The sequence below is a fragment of the Anguilla rostrata genome, chromosome 5, assembly GCF_018555375.3.
Source record: "Anguilla rostrata isolate EN2019 chromosome 5, ASM1855537v3, whole genome shotgun sequence".
Taxonomy (NCBI): Eukaryota; Metazoa; Chordata; class Actinopteri; order Anguilliformes; family Anguillidae; genus Anguilla; species Anguilla rostrata.
In genome coordinates this window covers 57,921,344-57,939,066 of record NC_057937.1, presented here as the reverse complement: position 1 = coordinate 57,939,066, position 17,723 = coordinate 57,921,344, and the positions used below count along the sequence as shown (strand labels likewise).

Genomic DNA, 17,723 nt, shown 5'->3' with positions numbered 1-17,723 from the left:
ACACACACACACACACTTCCCCACACCCCATCACCTGCACAAACACACACACACACTTCCCCATACCTCATAACCTGCACATACACACACACTTCCCCATACCTCATAACCTGCACATACACATACCTGTATCCTGCCATTAACCCAATTAAAAAAAACAGTATAGTCCTGCAAGATATGGCCATCGTGTTTCCAGAATCTTGAAAAAGGTTTGAGTGAGCCATTTAAAAAAAAAAAATTAATCTGAACTAGGTTCTACTGTTATCTTTATTTAGTCAATTTTGGAGTCTTTGTTGTACTTATGATATAATTAGTATAGTTATTCCAGTGGGATATTCAAGTGGTCTTCAATTAAATTAAATGTGTTCAACGGTGTAGTTTTGTTTTATCTTTCAAACGTTGTTTCATAATGATTTTGCTCAGAAAAATGTGTGTGTGTTAGCGGGTATGTGTGTGTCAGTGCGTCCTTGTGTGTGCTTGATTCAGTTTGTGTGTGTCCTACAACCTAAGGTGTCAGATGTGTGTGTCAGCGGCATAAATTTAAGATTTAATGAACTTGTGTTTCCATTTTTGTAATATTGATGATTCAGTTGCTAAAAAAAGGTCAAAAGCTAATAGTAATTAATGGTGTTCCAAGTAACAAGGAAAGCTATACACTGCGAAACTGCTAATTAAATTAGACAAAACAAACAAAAAAAAAACACGGAAATAAGAGCAGGGAAATTGTTGAGATGGCAGTGTGCTTTTTTTTTTTTTACTTTTACATTTTTCAGTTACCTATTAATGCAGCTTTTGAACATTATGCTGGGGACAATGCATTTTACTTCAGTGGGACCTGTTGCATGTTCACATTTTTTGAACCATCATTCATCTCAAAGAACATGACCACCACTTTAATCCTCCTCCAAAACCCTCAGAAGGTTTGCTTTGTGTTCTCCCCTCATTTAAACAAGGCGTTTTAAATCGTACCCTTGATGCATGTCTCTGTATTTTCCTGATGTGATGTTTGGCCGGTGTGCACGGTGTTTTGGCAAGCTCTCCGATCCCCAGTCAGGACTGGGAAACATAACAGAGGCATTTACAGTGGGAGGGGCCTGTTTACACTGTCCTCTGATAAGATGTTAAACGTGTTGTAAGGATGCCGTTTTGTAACATTACCTGCCATTACCACTCAGGTGGTTGGCAGTGAGTGTTAATGTTAGTGATTGGTGTCGGGCGTGCCGAGGACGCTAGGTTTGTTGCGCTGGCCGTGTGCAGCTACAGCTCTTGAAGCCAGCGCACTTCACCTCAGATGACCTTCGACCTTTGAACTCCAGCGTTCTGCACTGGGCCCTCTAGCACCATGTCTCATTTTACATCCCCTTGACAACAGCAACAAAACAAAGGTCAAAAGACACCAGCTGGACTACAGTATACACACACACACACACACACACCGACACACACAGAGAAAACACAAAAAACTCTTTACCTGTCAAACTACAGTACAAGCTAGTTTTTCATTTTCATTTTCTCTCTCTCCCTCCCTCTCTCTCTCCCTCTCTCAAAGCACAATCAGTTGTGAATAAGCTAAGCTAAGTAACTGAAGTGAGTTCCTGAGTTCATAAAGGCGACAATGAGGGCAATGAGCACATTGCAAAACACCTCAAAAGAAAAATCAGATTCATGTGGCAGGCTGGAAAGGCTCTAGGTGGATGTAGATATGAGCGATGTCATCCGCTTAAAAACCATGCGAGGCTCAGATGAATGGAGAAAATTTGACGTACAGAGTAAGAAGCCCCATGAGGCTGTTCTTCAAAAACATGGAATCAGAGAAAGCAGTGAGTCTTCCCCAAAATTCAGCTCTCTACCCCCCCCCCCCCCGATTCTACCACCATCTTTGCACAACGATCACCTAGAGGACTCAGTTCCGAACACATCTCCTCATGAGCAGGCCGGAGCGACGGGGCCAGGGGGTCCAGAGAGTCGGCAACGTGCAATTAATCTGAAGAGGTTCTGCATTAGCTTGCATGTGCAAATAGAGCGCAAATCATTAACGCTGAAGAACCCGCCTCTGGATTAAGGGGGCGACTGGGCCGGGGAAGGTTGGGGCTGCGCTAGTTTTAAAGTGGCTTTCTTCATTAGGAGGGGGTGGGGGGGCAGGGGCGGGGGGGGGGGGGGGGGGGTGTGTACTGGTACGCTGGGTCCGCACGTTTGAGGCACCGCGACGGCGCTAGGCTAATCAGAGGCCTCTGGAAGGGAGACCCGGTAGGCACTGGAGTGTGCTAGAAAGGGAGCGCGTAGCCTTTGAGACCGAGAGGCTAATTCAGACGCCTTAACTTAACCCTCGAGTTCTGTTTACTTATTAGCACCTCAGAAACCGTTAGCCCGGGTCACACACACGCACAGAACATTATTGGAATTTTAAAGCAATGCATGAATAAAAATCTATGCAAAAAAAAATTATTCAATATATATTATCTTTATCTCGATTCCAAACAAATATGAACAATATATATGGTTAATGGTTGCCATTTAACTCTGCTGGATCACATTTATCAATGAAAGTGTCATTCATTTGTGATAAAGATGTGATTTATATAACGAAATCCACTGTAATGAAGGCATGGGAGGCATAAATCATGTTTATCTGTGAAATTTCTATCAGTGAATTAAAATGAAACAAGGATTTCATGCAGTAGATCATTGATATTTATTGTTTTGAACTGACACTCAATTATTTTTTGTCTTTATCTGATTATATTCAAAGAAGCTGTATGGGCAAAAAGACATAAAGCAAATACAGATGATGAACAGCAAATAGAAGCAATGAAAAAATTACACTGGTTTAGTCACTCAAAGGTGTCGTTCCTGTTTTAAGTTTAAAAAGGTTCAATTTGAATCAGACGGAACACCATGGATAAGAAATTAAACAGGACTGTGCTCAGACCAAACCTGGCCTCTAGGATAGGTAAGGACGTTCCATTGTTCAACTATTGTCAGGAACAAGTGGAAATCGACAGTGCAGTATAATGGGTGTTGTATATTTGTAGTATAAAGCAGTGTATTAATATCTTGTAACCCAAAGGTCATGGGTTCTGTTCCTCAGTAGGGCCGTTGTACCCTTGAGCAAGGAACTTAACCTGCATTGCTTCAGTACGTATATATCCAGCTGTATAACTGGTAAAAAAAAAAGAAATAAAAAAAAGTTGTGTAAGTCACAGTAAGTCAGTCCACTCTAAAGAATGTGAGCTACAGTAGGTCAGTCCACTCTGCAGTAAGAATGTAAGCTGCAGTTGGCCAGTCCACTCTGAAGAATGTGAGCTACAGTAGGTCAGTCCACTCTGAAGAATGTGAGCTGCAGTAGGCCAGTCCACAGTAAGAATGTGAGCTACAGTAGGTCAGTCCACTCTGAAGAATGTAAGCTACAGTAGGTCAGTCCACTCTGAAGAATGTAAGCTACAGTAGGTCAGTCCACTCTGAAGAATGTAAGCTACAGTAGGTCAGTCCACTCTGAAGAATGTAAGCTACAGTTGGCCAGTCCACTCCACAGTAAGAATGTGAGCTACAGTAGGTCAGTCCACTCTGAAGAATGTAAGCTACGGTAGGTCAGTCCACTGTGCAGTTACAATGTGAGCTGCGGTAGGTCGGACCACTCTGCTGCTAGATTATCACATTACATTACAGGCATTTAGCAGATGCTCTTATCCAGAGCGACTTACACAGTATTTTCCAAAACACGTTCCCTGACCGGGAATCGAACCCGGGCCGCGGCGGTGAGAGCGCCGAATCCTAACCACTAGACCACCAGGGACTGAGCAAGTGGGCTACGGTAGGCCAGTCCACTCTCCGTGACTCCCTGACTACTAGGGCTGGCAACATTAGCACTGAATGCAAAGCGGGCCTGTGTGGGGAAAAAATGCCGGGGGCTTGAAAGTATGCGCTATGCGCTAACGTCACCGGCATGTGCCAGGCCCGCTTTGCATTCTGGGAAGTAAAGCGGGGTGGTTGAAAGAGCAGCGACCAGTCAGAACGCCTGAGGTCAAATCCCCCCCCCCCCCATGTCCCAAACCTCTGCTGTCGAACATTTGACACCAAGCCCCAACATTCCGAGGGCGTGGACGGAATTCGTTTTTTGGGGCCTGGCACTGTGTTCAGCAGGAATATCAGTGAGGGAGAGAGCCAAAGAGGGGCCAGTTTCTCTGAAGGCGGAGAACAATGGCATTCTGGGAAGACAGCGCGAACAGAACGCACGGAGGTGGGAAAAAAAAATGTTTACGCTCAGAATGCAATGGAAATGGCGTTTGATGTTGGCGGTTTTTTTTTTGGGAGGGTCAGGCTGGGACATGAGCAAAAAAAAAAAAAAAAAAAACTGACGAATGCGCTCCTGTCCTCCTTGGCGTGCCGTCATTTCACTGAGCATACCGCCACCTGATGGAAGTGCGGAGGAACTGCCCTTGCTTGTCTTCATTCTTACTGAAAGTTGGAGGGGAAACAGGAACACCCCCCTGTTTCCGCGCGGCCCCTTGGTCCTCCCCAAACCGCGCGGTGAGCACCCTGCCGCGACGAGCACAGATGCCTCTGATGGAACATCGAACGCAGGATCGGCTGTGTCAGCCACAAAAAAAAAAACCAAAAAAAAAAAAAAACGCAAATTTATTCAAGCCTGCCTGCTGTGGTTTAGACCCGGTACAGTCGAAACACTCTCCAACAGCGTTAGCCTGCTGATCGGGGCTTCTGGGAGTCTTACGTTCCACTTTTCTTTTTTCTTTTTTTTGTGGGGTGGGGTGGGGGGTGGGGCAGGGGGTGGGGGGGGCTGTCTCGTAAGCTCTTGTAGTATTTGTTTCACCGGTGGCCAATTACCCTTGTCAGAGCAGGAGAGGGTTTGAAGTCCAACCTCCTTGTGTGGGACTTGAACCCAGACTCGCAGGGGTCAAGAGCGGAGCGGAGCTGGCGCAGCCTCGAGCCTGTCGGCCCCACGCAGCTTAAACCTCCTCTTCCTCTGCTAAAAAGAACGAGTCAGCGGTGTGTGTGTGTGTGTGTGTGTGTGTGTGTGTGTGTGTGTGTGTGTGTGTGTGTGAGTGTGTGTGTGTGTGTGTGTGTGAGAGAGTGTGTGTGTGTGTGTGTGTGTGTGTGTGAGTGTGTGTGTGTGTGTGTGTGTGTGCGTGTGTGTGTGTGTGCGTGTGCGTGTGTTGTGTGTGTGTGTGTGTGTGAGCGTGGTGCGTGTGTGTGTGTGTGTGTGGTGTGTGTGTGTGGTGTGGTGGTGTGTGTGTGTGTGTGTGTGTGTGTGCACGCCTCCTCCCTGAACAGGTTCTTCAAAGCTTTTATGATAATTATAAACATATGGTGCCTAGACCAGGCTGAGGGGAGCCCGCAGATGGGGGGCTGGGTTGGGGGGGGTGGGGGGTGGGGGGGTGGGGGGATATTTGTAGTCGTGCACAAGGTGCTTTTCCCTTTCTCCAGAGCCTTCTGGTTTTCTACTGAAACAGTGTTTCTATTGGAAACTCCCCCAACACACACACACACACACATGCACACACAGACGCACACTCACACACACACTCACCCACCCACCCACACACACCCACATACACACGCACACATACACAGACACACACTTTCATTGTACCTGCAGTGTCTCACGGTGTCACAGCCTGCCTGTTCACAAAACAAATGAGATCACAGACAAACAAAAGAGTGAGAAAGACGACAGATGCGCGGGTTTTTTTCTAAACAACCAGGTGTTTGCTTGTTTATTTATTTATTTATTTTCTCCAAACTTTTTTTAACTAGTCCTCTATGTTAATATATATACACACACACAGTATATCTGGATGGAGCTGTTGATTATTTTTAATACTTTGTTGGATCTGTAGTGTGGGGGAACCCTGCAGCTGAATGTGAGGGTCATGTTATCCTTGCACTGAAGGTGCTGGGATGCAGGACTACGCCTGTTTATTTATTATTCTGTTTCATCTGCACACAAACAGGCCCAATCTCCGAGCCTTAGTCATCACGCAGTGCATGCGGTGTCATAAGCTGTGTCATTGCTGTAATTAAAGGAAAATGGTGCATAAAGACAAAAAGGAAGTTTTACCTCCATGCAGTGTTATAGTAACATTTTCATTTAGCCCAAATTCAGGACAAATTATTGCATCTTCCCAACTAAAGTGTGTCTTTGCAGCAACATCCTGTTCCATTCCATCTCATTCTATCTGATTCCATTCAAACCCATTCAATTCCATCCCAATTAAATTCCGCCCGATTCCATTCAATCCTGTTCCTTTCCGTCCCTTCCCAACCTGTCTCATTCCATCCTGCCCTGTCTTCCCTGTCACTCCCAAGCTTCCCCCCTCCCCTCCCCTCCCCTCCCCCCACATCTGCTCTGCCAAGTCAAGACGTCTCAAAATTTGAACATTTATTTATTTTACCCCCCCCCTCCCCACCCACCAACCCCACCCCCCCACCCCCCCGAGGCGTCAGACGGCGTTGGCAGGACTCTTTCGTCGTGTGCAGCGTGCGGCGGGCGGGTTTCGGGGGGGTGGGGGGTGGGGGGGGAGGCAGGGGGGGTGCGAGGTGTGGCGAGGTTCTGAGCAGAACCCAGCACCGCGTTTCACAGGTGCGGGGTTGCCGCTTCAGCTTCAACGGCAGTGGAGGAGGAGGAGGAGGAGGAGGAGGAGGAGGAGGAGGGTTCGCGCCTTGTCTCTCGCCGGCGCAAATTCTATTGTCAGAGAGCAATTAAACACATTAGCTGTCGTCAGACCCGCTGAATGGGACCTGTTGCGCTCCCACCGCAGCTGTGCCATCTCTAAAAATATTTTCCCCCTGCTAATTTCCCCATATCAGCTCCTCTGTCGCGAAAAAAAGCATTAAAACTATTCTTTTTTTCCTCTCTCTCTCTCTCTCTCTTTCTTCCCCTTTCAGCCTTAAAATAATTGCTTGTTTTACAGACTTTCTGTTTCTGTCTTTCTCTCCCCCCCTCTCTGTCTCTCTCTCACTCTTTCCCTCTTTTTCTCCTCTCTCTCTCTCTCTCTCTCTCTCTCTCTCTCCCCCTCACTCTCTCCCTCTCTCCAGTCTACCCATTTGTGCCCATAATTTAGTGAGGATACAGCAGATGCTTGGGTCGCTTCACCATTGAAAGGGAAGGATGAGTATCGGTTGGGATGAATGAATGCGGAAAACAATATTTCTATTCATGTCAGCCGCAGGAAGTGTCCTGTGAGAGGCCTCTGAGGTACAGGCAGTCCTGCGGGGTGGACGGCCTCTCCTCAGACCACGCTCGGGTCTTCCACAGCAACGTACTGCGCGCTCGACACGACAGCCTCGCCGCGTAGAAGTTAAAGCGTTTCCTTGGCTCCCGAACCTAACGTTTGGACGGAGAGCAACGCTGCCTCTGCGCCTGCTATTTTAACGCTTTTACTTTGCTATTTTAACGCTTTTACTTTGTTATTTTTTAACGCTTTTACTTTGTTATTTTTTAACGCTTTTACTCTGTCCTCCCCAGCGGAGCCGCGAGGCGGACGGTTAGCGAGATTCCTCGCGCGCGGAGGGCTCTCGTCGTCCCGAGGCATTCTGGGATGCGAGGAGCCGGCCCCGGGGGGACTGTAGTGGTAGAATAACACTTCCCACGAGCGTAAAGGTATGCCACATGCACAGTGCACGCAGCCATGACAACCACATTTTTACGCTGCCGGGGTTGCCGTAGCTCTCAATGAGAACGAGTCTCGGGCACTGGGCTGTGAGGACTGACATGCATCATCACTAAAGACACAATGTCAGGTTTTGTCTTTTAAAAAAAAAAAACATCTAAATCAATGGGGAATTATGTGGTGATGGTTTCGATAAAAAATTAACACAGTTTTTGTCTGGTGCATGCAGGAGTTTATGAGGGTAAAGTAGATGTGTGTGTGTGTTTGTGTGTGTGTGTGCGTGTGTGTTTGTGTGACTCATTGTCTGCGAAAACACCTCTGACACCTGTATCGTTTGAGAGGCAAATTAATCGGTCTACAAACTGGTGCGCGAATACAATTCTGACCAATACCCTTACTCAGCTATCACTTATATTGAATCATTGAACTTTTATGTCATTTCTTACTAAGTATAAAACAGCAGACAGGGACGATCATATAAGTGACGACTAAAATTTGAGTCCAGAATCTTGCTCGCCGTTCGCGGTTGGAAGAAGGGATTTAAATCCGCCGAAGAAATTGGAAACAAACGACGGGCGCCTTGGCGCTGTTGTGTGTAAATCCCATCGAGCTCTTTCTGAGCGGTGCTTTGTTCTTTGGGGGGATACAGTGTGGGGGGGGGGGGGAGGCGGTTACTGTAATTACTGTGATTTCATCGGGATTAGAGAGGTTACCTGTGTGAGAATGCGGAGGAATAAACAGAACGGATAGGGAGATGCTTTTTTGCTTCATTCAAAGACAGATTTTTTACGCTCTCCAGTTTACTTAGAAAAATTCCGCGATTTCCACTGCAATAAAATAAAATAAAAGTACAGACCCATACCTGAATAATGAAATTTTTTTCTCAAAAATATTTTTTAATCTCTCTCTGTCATTCGTCTCTCTCAGTGAGACATTTTTCTTTTCTCTATCTCTTTTTTCTGTTTCTACCTTTTTTCTATTTTTTTTTTACTTAATTATTAACAAGAGCATATTCATCACGCAATGCAGCAATCATACTCTAAATTCAGAAAAGTTCTGCTTTTCTATCTTCTCTGTGAGTTTTTTTATACATCTCGGTATTTCCCCATCTCTCGCTCGGCTCATTGGTATTCTTGACCTACCCGTGGCCCCGTTAAAACAGGAAGCAGAGGGAATCCATTTTAATCTGATTAATAACCGAGTTGATCACACACTGTAACTGCATAACCCACTTTTCATTCACTGCCGCCCTCGTCCGCCGAGTCACACACAGAGCGGCCTCTGAGTCGTCACGGTGACCACAAAACACAATCGGCCCCATTGTGATGTCAGAGAGCCGAGAACGTTTTTTTTTTTTTTTACATTGTTACGGAATTTAACGTGTCGTCCTTTTTCAAAACGCGGGCCCTCGTCACAAAGGCCGCGGTCCCCAGCGCTGGCTCGTTTCGGAAGCGGGCTCGAGTTCCCCCCCGGGGTTCGAGAGATGACGGGAGCGGCTTTCTCATGCGCTCGCAGAAATATGAATCGGCCCTTTTCAAAACAGGTACGGTTACATATTCGTTTTGAGAGATACAGTAGCCGCGCGGCTTCGACCCCGCGTGTAACAGTAGGGCTTTTGTTCTGACAAATCCAATAACGGGGTTTTGATCCTTCTCCTTCCTCACAAATACACTGCCCCCCATTTATGTTTGAATAAATCGGACTCTCTCAGAGCCTCGCGGGGTTGAGAGAGTCCTGAATGCTTCGGCCAGATTTCAAAGTCACCTCGGAACACGGCAATTATCGCGTCTTTTGCCGGGACTAATCCGTCAGCCGAGCTTGTTGTCGAACGTTGTTTTGCCACTTTCTTGGACCATTTCGTTCTTGTCTTTAATCCAGCCGAAGCCAATTTTGATACGCCGATCTGATTGGCCCTTTCAAAGGAGTCCTGGTGAGATTTAATTAAAACCAGGAAAGCAAACACACATGCACACTCGCGCATGCACGCATGCTTGTTCAAGAAAATATTCCACATAAGTGTGTACTCTTTTTTTTAAAAATGAAACTTCCAATGAACTCTAATCTGAAGGAAACTTTTCTCTGTATCACGAGACAGAGAAAGACTTTTTCTCATACTTTTTATTTTCTTTTATTTTTGAGACACAGCCCATGTATAGTCAACGTGAGCTTGTGCCTTGGGGTCAATGATTTTAAAGCATTCCTTTTCAGAACAAATAGAACATGGAAATAATTAGCAAGACGATGCTAGTCAGGCAGGCAGGATATTTTATAATCAAGCTACAGCTATTTATTTACCTGTCTATTTATTAACCAGGGCATATATTCGTTACGCAATGTAATGCATGCTCTAAATTGGGAAAAGTTGAGCTTTTCCAATACCCTTGTATGTAGAACATTTGAATATGCATCAGGGGATGTTGCTGCCTGTATTAGCATCATAAAGCTTGAAAAAAACACACCAACAGACTCGATGTCCCTGTAATAACAAGATACATTTCCCCTTCCTAAAGAAATCTAATCTACTGTTGAATTACCTGTTCCGGAAGTACAGTTCTCTTGCGGAAGTTGAATTTTGCGCACAATTCATCAGATAAAAATTCCTGTAAAATAATCCCTTTCATGCACGCGCCAGTTTCCAGAATATAAAGGCACTTTAAGGTCTCTAGTTTTTACGAGGCTATGCAGGGAGAACGTTGAGGGATTAAACCGCAGATTAACATGTGACAGAACAGGCAACACGACTGTGAAAAATGCTTCCTCTAAGCTTTCAAACACAGAATAATATGACGGCTTATTGCTGTGCACAATAGCACTTTTGAATGGAGTGGAGAAAGGGAAATTAACACACACACACACATACACATGCACCCTCACACACACATACACACACACACACACACACACACACACTCACACACAGACACTCACAGATACCCTCCCACACACACACAGGCACACACACACACACACACAGACACTCAGAGATGCCCACGCACACACGTACATACATACACACACACTTACACACACACATGTATACATACATACACACAGACACACACATACACACACACACCTACACAAGCACCCACGCACACACGCACGCACACCATACACACACGTGCGCACACACATGCACGTGCACACACACACACACTCATGCACACACTAACACACACACTCTCACACACATATACACACATGCAAACACGCACACACACACAAATCTCCTCTACCATCATGAAACCCTGCCGATCTGCATGCAACACACACACACACGTTCTCCGCTCCAGCCCCAGCCTCTGATTGGCTGAACCCCGGACTGGGCGCACTTTCACGCGACGCCCTCTCGTGCGTTTTGGGCGCGCGTACGCTCTGGCGCGCTGCGCGGATGGACGGATGGCGGGCGAAACGGCGCTTTCGCTACGCGGAAAACAACGGCGGCCCGTTTCCAGAGAGACGCTATCGAATCCGTCTTCCTGTTTGTCGCGAGGTCAGCGCCAGCAGACGGATGACAAACGATCTCAAGATGGCCGCATCATCTGTCCGCCAACTGTGCAAAGAGCTTCGCGGACGAGCGCCACATCATTTCTTCTTCTTTTTTTCTTTTCTTTTTTTTTTTTACGTCCGCCGCGTTTCTGTTTATTTTGGTGGCATTTAAAATGTATTATCAAGTAAACAGCTGTGAGCGAGCGAGCTAGACTGTCCCCTCTGAGCACAGACGGTTCCTTTTAACAGTCCGTGATTGAAGGAGCTTGGAAAGCTTGGATTTCCTTCTGTTTTGAGTTGCGTTTCCTCCATTTTAGCACTTGGCACAAAGGAGGATCCTGTAATGGCAAAGCTGGTCATCAGATGGGAGCCAGGTTTATTTATTTCTTTATTTATGTACTTATTTATTTATTTCCCGTTCCACTCCTGTCGTCCAAGCCATGTCCGTTTATTTCTGTGGGACAGCGCCGATGCCGTCGTATTGGCAGGGCTGGGTTTCCATGAGAACAGGAGACTGGGGGGAATTTTGGGCCCCCTTTAAATATCTCATATCCCAAGAGAATCCTGTGTTCTAATATTGTTTTGAGGGTCCCTGTCAGTCTGTCAGAGGGCGCTGGGAATCATTCTGTCACCCCCCTCCCCGCCCCCCCCCCATTCCTTACAGCACCCCTGGTTGGCAGTGTTGTTTTAATAGTAATTTGTTCCACAAAATATTTTTTTTTTATTGTGTGAGAAGAAAAATATGCAAACATGACAATGAACTCCAGCAATAGCGTCCACTTTGACCAAAAAAAAACAACACATACACACACTCACGCGTGCGTACAATCGCGGGACTGTTCAACGTTCCTCTGACCTCCTAGAAACCTGCTACCTTGTGTACAGTGTTCCTCTTACATTTGTGTTGTCTCTTGTTTTTGTCGAGAGCATGGGATCTCCCCTCCCAGCCCCTTCCTCCCCCCCCCCCCTCCATCATAAAATGTTCAAATTCATTATGAGTCACCGGAGATGGGGGGGGGGGGGGGGGGGGTGATGGGCGGGGGGGTGTCATCGCTTTTGACAGTGTGGTTAGGTAACACCTTTCGGGGACCCATGCCTGCTTTTGTTGACGAGACTGTGGGATGTTCGCGATCGCGGCGCATCGTTTTTTGTTTTTTTTTTGGCGACGGTTCCCCTTTGTACCCCCCTTCCCCCCCTGCCCCCCCCCCACCCCAGAAGTGACAGACACCTCAAGGAGGGCTCCTCTGCCGGCTCCTCGGCGGCGTCTCTAGCGCATTAGGGCTGCGGCGACGCGCGCGGTAAAACCGCGAGGTGTGCGGCGGGTTTAGCGAGGTAGCGGCGGCGGCGGCGGCGCGCGGCGCGGCGAACGCTAACGAGCCTCGCCGTCCCACACGTTTCCTGCCTCCGATTTAAATGTGAAAAACTGCTCGTTAGCTGGAGACGCCGAGCCGAGTCGTGAATTAATCAACAAACAAGTTTTTTTGCGGTCTTACGACAAAGTTTTTTCGAGGCGCGTCGATTGTTTTTTTGGGGGGGGGGGGAGGGGAAGGGGGGGAATTACAGACAGAGGCTGTGCTGGCTGCTGTGGCTTACTGGTGATCTGCTTTTCACTGGTTATCAAAATGTGATTATGGTCTTGGGATGATGATAATGATGGTGATTACATTACATTTACATTTATTTGGCAGACGCGTTTTATCCAAAGCGACGTACAATAAGTGCATACCGAAGGTCATTGGAACAACTACAAAACACGGGTTCAAATAAGGTACAATACTCATTCTGTAACAGTTATTCGTAGCCATGAACACATTAAGTCCAGTTCACACACTAGGCATAGGCTAGGTCAGGGAGTAATGTCAATCCGGGAGGCAGGACAACAAGCTACAGCATGACGATAAGAAGGAGGAGGAGGGTAATGATGATGATGATGGTGATTGGTGATGGTGATGAACCAGTCTAGAGATACACCTCCGACAGTCGAGAACTAAATGTCCTTCAGCGTGTTATTTTAGTCTTGGAGGGAAGGCCTTAGGAGTCAAAAAACCTGAAACCTGCCAGTAACAGGTCAACCACAATTCACATAATAATAATAATAATAATAATAATAATAATAATCATAAGAAGAAGAAGACGAAGATGAAGAAGAATGATACTAATAATAACCTGCATGAGCTGAAGAATTAAGACTCTCACTCTCACTATAGCTGCTTCTGCAACACAGAGGTTATTGAAGGAAAAGTAGGTCTAATTTCCATTAGCATGAATTAAAATTGGAATTAACATTGTGACTATACAGTATATGTGGTTAGCTTTGCATTGACTAGGCCTACTGTGTGATAACCATAATGCACAAGCATTTTCAGCCATATCAACGTGTTTTTAAAATGGTGATAATACGTTCTTCTATAACTTGTTGCTTCTGTTTGTTAAAACACTGGACAAAAATTATTTGAGACAAACTGCCTGAACATTCACATTCAAAGAAGAAAAAAAATGGATTAGGCAATGGTTTCTAAAATTAATTATTAACTTAATGCGTTTATAAAAATCCGTTAGAATTATGCAATTTCATCCTGGAAGGAAAAAAAAATCTGTTGGGCACTACCCTTTCACCGAAAATGAATTTGCTTTCCTGATAAAAAAAAAAATTTAAAAGAAAGATTTTTTTTACTTTAAAAGTTGACTTCAAAAGTGTTTATTCTCCTGTATTATAATACCTTGGTATGTGTGCTTCATTTGCATTTAAAATCCTTGCGTTAGAAGCAGGTGATTAAATGGCAGGATGGAAACAGATGACTATCGTCTTCACTGTAAGCTTCTGGGGGAAACGTACTCGCGTCTGACATTAAAAACGCGACGGATAGCAGCTAGGCAAACATATACAAACACAACTTGATCCCTTTCCCGTTCCTTCCGAAGCTTTGAAATATTCACGCGCTATTAAATATTAGCGCATATGTAACTTAATAGATAGCTGCGACGCGAACAGACTGCGCCGAGCCGTTTATGAAAGCGGGAAACCTCTTTTTTTTCTTCTTTTTTTAAACAAAAAAATGTGAGTTTATCCGCCATTTCGTCGAACATCGTCAGGCCTCTTATATTCATCGCGTTCATATTCGTTCCTCTCATTTACAGAACATCTAATACTCGTCTATCATGTAGGGTAAAAGAACAAACAAACTATGTTTATAACAGGATTAAACAGCTGCCTGTTATATTTACAGCCAGACCACTCTTCTGAATTGAATGTGTGTCATTGCCACAGAGATGCCTCAAATGTATTTATTTATTTATTAAATATTACTACAAAATATTTATCTAAAATATATCTATTTTTTATACTGGATCCAAATTTTTTTGTTTAAAAAAAAAAGCTAGACAATGACACGTTTACACCAGTTCAAAGGACCAGCGAAGCAGGAGAGACAGGCAGGTGCAATCTAACCGAAATGCGCTTTAGTGTTGCTATCTCAGTCTCATCACTGATTACTGTTCCATTTTTGAGATTTGGATTGAAGCTGTGCTGATACCTTTATTATTAATCAACATATTTCATTACTCCATGCCACCAGGTCACTCATACATCAACTCAACAGTGAGAATTGAACTAAATGAGTTGTTTGCATTCAGAGGTCAGAGTTCAGGACAAGCTCCAGAGTGGTGAGATTGAATCTCTCCTCCTGCTGTGTTGCCTTAGATGGTCTTTCGAGGTCTCTGTTGAAGTTATTAGGCTACAGAAGAATTATCAGTGCCTAAAAAAAAAGAAAAAAGAACGGATGCAGAAATATTGTGTTACAATCTTTCAGAGGAAAATTATGGTCTGTGTCAAAGGCAAAATATTACAGCACAATGAGTCATTTTTGGAGTGAGAGCAAAGATCATTTTTTTCTGCAGTAATAGGCCATTTCCTTTGTCTGGCAGTGCTGTTTGATGTTTAAAAAAAATAAATAATTTTATGCGATTTTATTTCTGTAGTTAGTCTTTTGCGCCTCACATTCACATTTTGAGTGTATTTTAACCAGGAAGTAGATTAACTATAACAAGTGTAATATATCATTCAGGCATGCCCTGTGGCATTTTTAATTGAAGGCACCTGTTTTAATCCTGGTATTTGTACATCAGTCTCCATTTCATGAAGGATATGACTTGAGACAGCTAAAATGTAAGTCTAATCTTAATTTTGTGTTAAATATGAGCTTGCTAGAGTGGATGCCAGGCCCTTCTAAAGTTGTATGTGCAGCAGACACTTGTGCAGCAGGTTGTATCCCTTTGAAGTGGAAAGACCAGAGAGTGTTTGCAGAAAATGCATAGAAACTGTAGCTCTCGTAGTCTGCAGACTGCCCTGTTACAAATGCATCCCATAATATCTGCCTGTACTGCTTTGCAGTTCCCCATAGTTTTCTGAGATGTTTGTTAAAATTTTTTGCCTCTCATAAAAGCCATTTATGATACTTTTTTGTGCACCTGTTTAAAAATCAACACGCAGCTGCTGATTTTAGCATAATCCCCCATGTAATTATAAATCTTAATATATGAACATTAGTGCACTGAGAGTGACAGTCAGGTTATAGTTAAACATCTTTATTTTTTGTTAAATAACGTGCTGGTTTTAAACGGAGACCACCCTTGTAGCAAAATCGCTGTCTGTCGCTGCCAGTTTGACATTAAAATTAGCAGTACTACCAGGAAAAATGTAATGTGTTCCTGTGTTGCTGCAACAGATCAATTATATAAAACCTCTCTTTCTCTCTCTGACTCTCTCTGTCTATCTTTCCCTCTCTCTTTCTGTATCTCTCCCTCCCCCTCTCTCTCTTTGTCCTCCCTCTCTCTCTCTGCCTCTCTCTGTCTCTCTCTCTCTCTCTCTCTCTCTATCTTTCCCTCTCTCTCTCTCTCTCTCTCTGTCTCTCTCTCTCTGTCTATCGCTTCCTCCCCCCTCTCTCTCTCTGTCTCTCTCTCTCTATCTTTCCCTCTCTCTCTCTCTCTCTCTTTTATCGGAGACGGCAGGAGCCACAGGTGTGCGTTCGTAATTGCACATACACTTAGGAGAAAATCCGTTTTCTTGTTTAACGGAACGGGGCGCACGGGCTCCGTTCTGAAGCGCGGGGTGACAGAGAGGTCGGGCTCCTCCAGTTTGGGCTAAGCTAATGGCGCCCCTCTTAAGAGCGGGGCGGGCACACCTGGGCCTCAGCCTCGCGTCTGTGAGGCCCTGTGTGTGTGTGTGTGTGTGTGTGTGTGTAAGAGCGCACGCCGCGAGGGCAAGGCCATTTAATACAGCCGTGCAGTGTGTTTATTCACTCACTTCCAGTTCCATGGGAAAGCTGAATGTGGGTCTCAGCGTTGTGGGAATGTTATGGGAATGTCATGGGAATGTTATGGTAATGCTATGGGAATGTTTTAGGAATGTTATGGGATTGTTTATGGGACCTGCTTTTCTCTGGTACAGTGAAATGCTTAATTCAGCAGGTACTAGCTGTAACCAAATCCTAAAAAACCCAAAACCTTCACCTTTTACTCTAAATCTACGTGGATTCCTCATATACGGTATATCCAGTTACTGAATTGCGGTTGTGCGTATCGAGAAAGGAACAGCATGAGTGCTGGTGGTATGTGGTGAAATCTTTTCATTCTTAAAAAAAAAAAAGACTGGCTTATCTTTAATCATTTTTTATCAATGGCAAAATTTGGGAATCTGTTTCGCCTCGACGCCGCGTCGTTCCAATTAAAAATTCCACGTGAGATGCGGCGAGGTTGTTACGGCAACACCGGCGCATTAGGGAAGGTTTTGTAAAAAAAAAAAAAAAAAAACATCTGCAAAAAAAAAGTGAACCATCTGCAGCTGGGTGATCCTCCTCTAAACCGGCAGACTTGTTAATCACACGAAAATACTGGAGAGCAGGTTGAGGAGGATTCCCGGATTAAAGGTTAAAGCGTTTTTTGTCCTTATTCAAACCTGCGACTTTTCTCTCCGCACATAGCATATGGCTCCTGTGCTCCCGGTTCCACTCCTGGTGTTAAACCTTAATCTGCTTCTTTAAAATGGTAAAAGTGGACTGCATTTATACGGCACTTTTATCCAAAGCATTTTACAATTGATGCCTCTCATTCACCCATTCACACGCCAGTGGTGAAAGGCTGCCATGCAAGATACCAATCAGCCTGTTGGGAGCAATTAGGGGTTAGGCGACTTGCTCAGGGACATTTCGACACGCCCAGGGTGGTGGGATCGAACCGGCAACCCTCCGACTGCCAGACAACCGCTCTTACCTCCTGAGCTATGTCGCCCCCCTTTAAGAGATTATAAACTACATGAGGGTTCGGTCTGTGCGGCTCACTGTCTCTGTGAAACTTGCAGGCTGATCTGCACATCTTCCACAGAAGTTTCTGGTTCAGGTGTCTTAATGCAGTCCAGTGGGGGTGATTCTCTGTGTGTGGATTTACCTGGACGATGGCTGCTGTGCCCCATGTCAACTGCTGCCGTCCTCACAATCAATACCTGTAAATACCTGTTGATAAACAAAAAGGCCAGATTATCTCTAGCTTTTCTAAGATTTTAATTTTAGCATAAACAGCTGTTTCTATGCGCATGCTTAGCATTTCAGGTGG

The 17,723-nt window shown here is 45.1% G+C and overlaps 1 protein-coding gene and 1 non-coding gene across 7 annotated transcripts in view; one reads left to right on the top strand and one right to left on the bottom strand.

Moving 5' to 3' along the window:
- Window positions 1–17,723, top strand: part of LOC135255761 (zinc finger protein 536-like) — a 169,706-nt gene that overhangs the window by 130,929 nt on the left and 21,054 nt on the right. Inside the window, exon 5 of one of the 6 annotated variants that reach the window (XM_064337337.1) lies at window positions 7,484–7,618. The exons of the other annotated variants lie outside the window; for them this stretch is intronic. Coding sequence (XP_064193407.1) covers window positions 7,484–7,587 — 104 coding nt within the window. The 3' untranslated portion in view covers window positions 7,588–7,618. The remainder of the gene's footprint in view (window positions 1–7,483; window positions 7,619–17,723) is intronic. 6 annotated transcript variants of the gene reach the window in all.
- On the bottom strand, window positions 3,722–3,793 carry trnae-cuc (transfer RNA glutamic acid (anticodon CUC)). Its single transcript has one exon. It is a non-coding gene; the product is annotated as a tRNA-Glu (tRNA).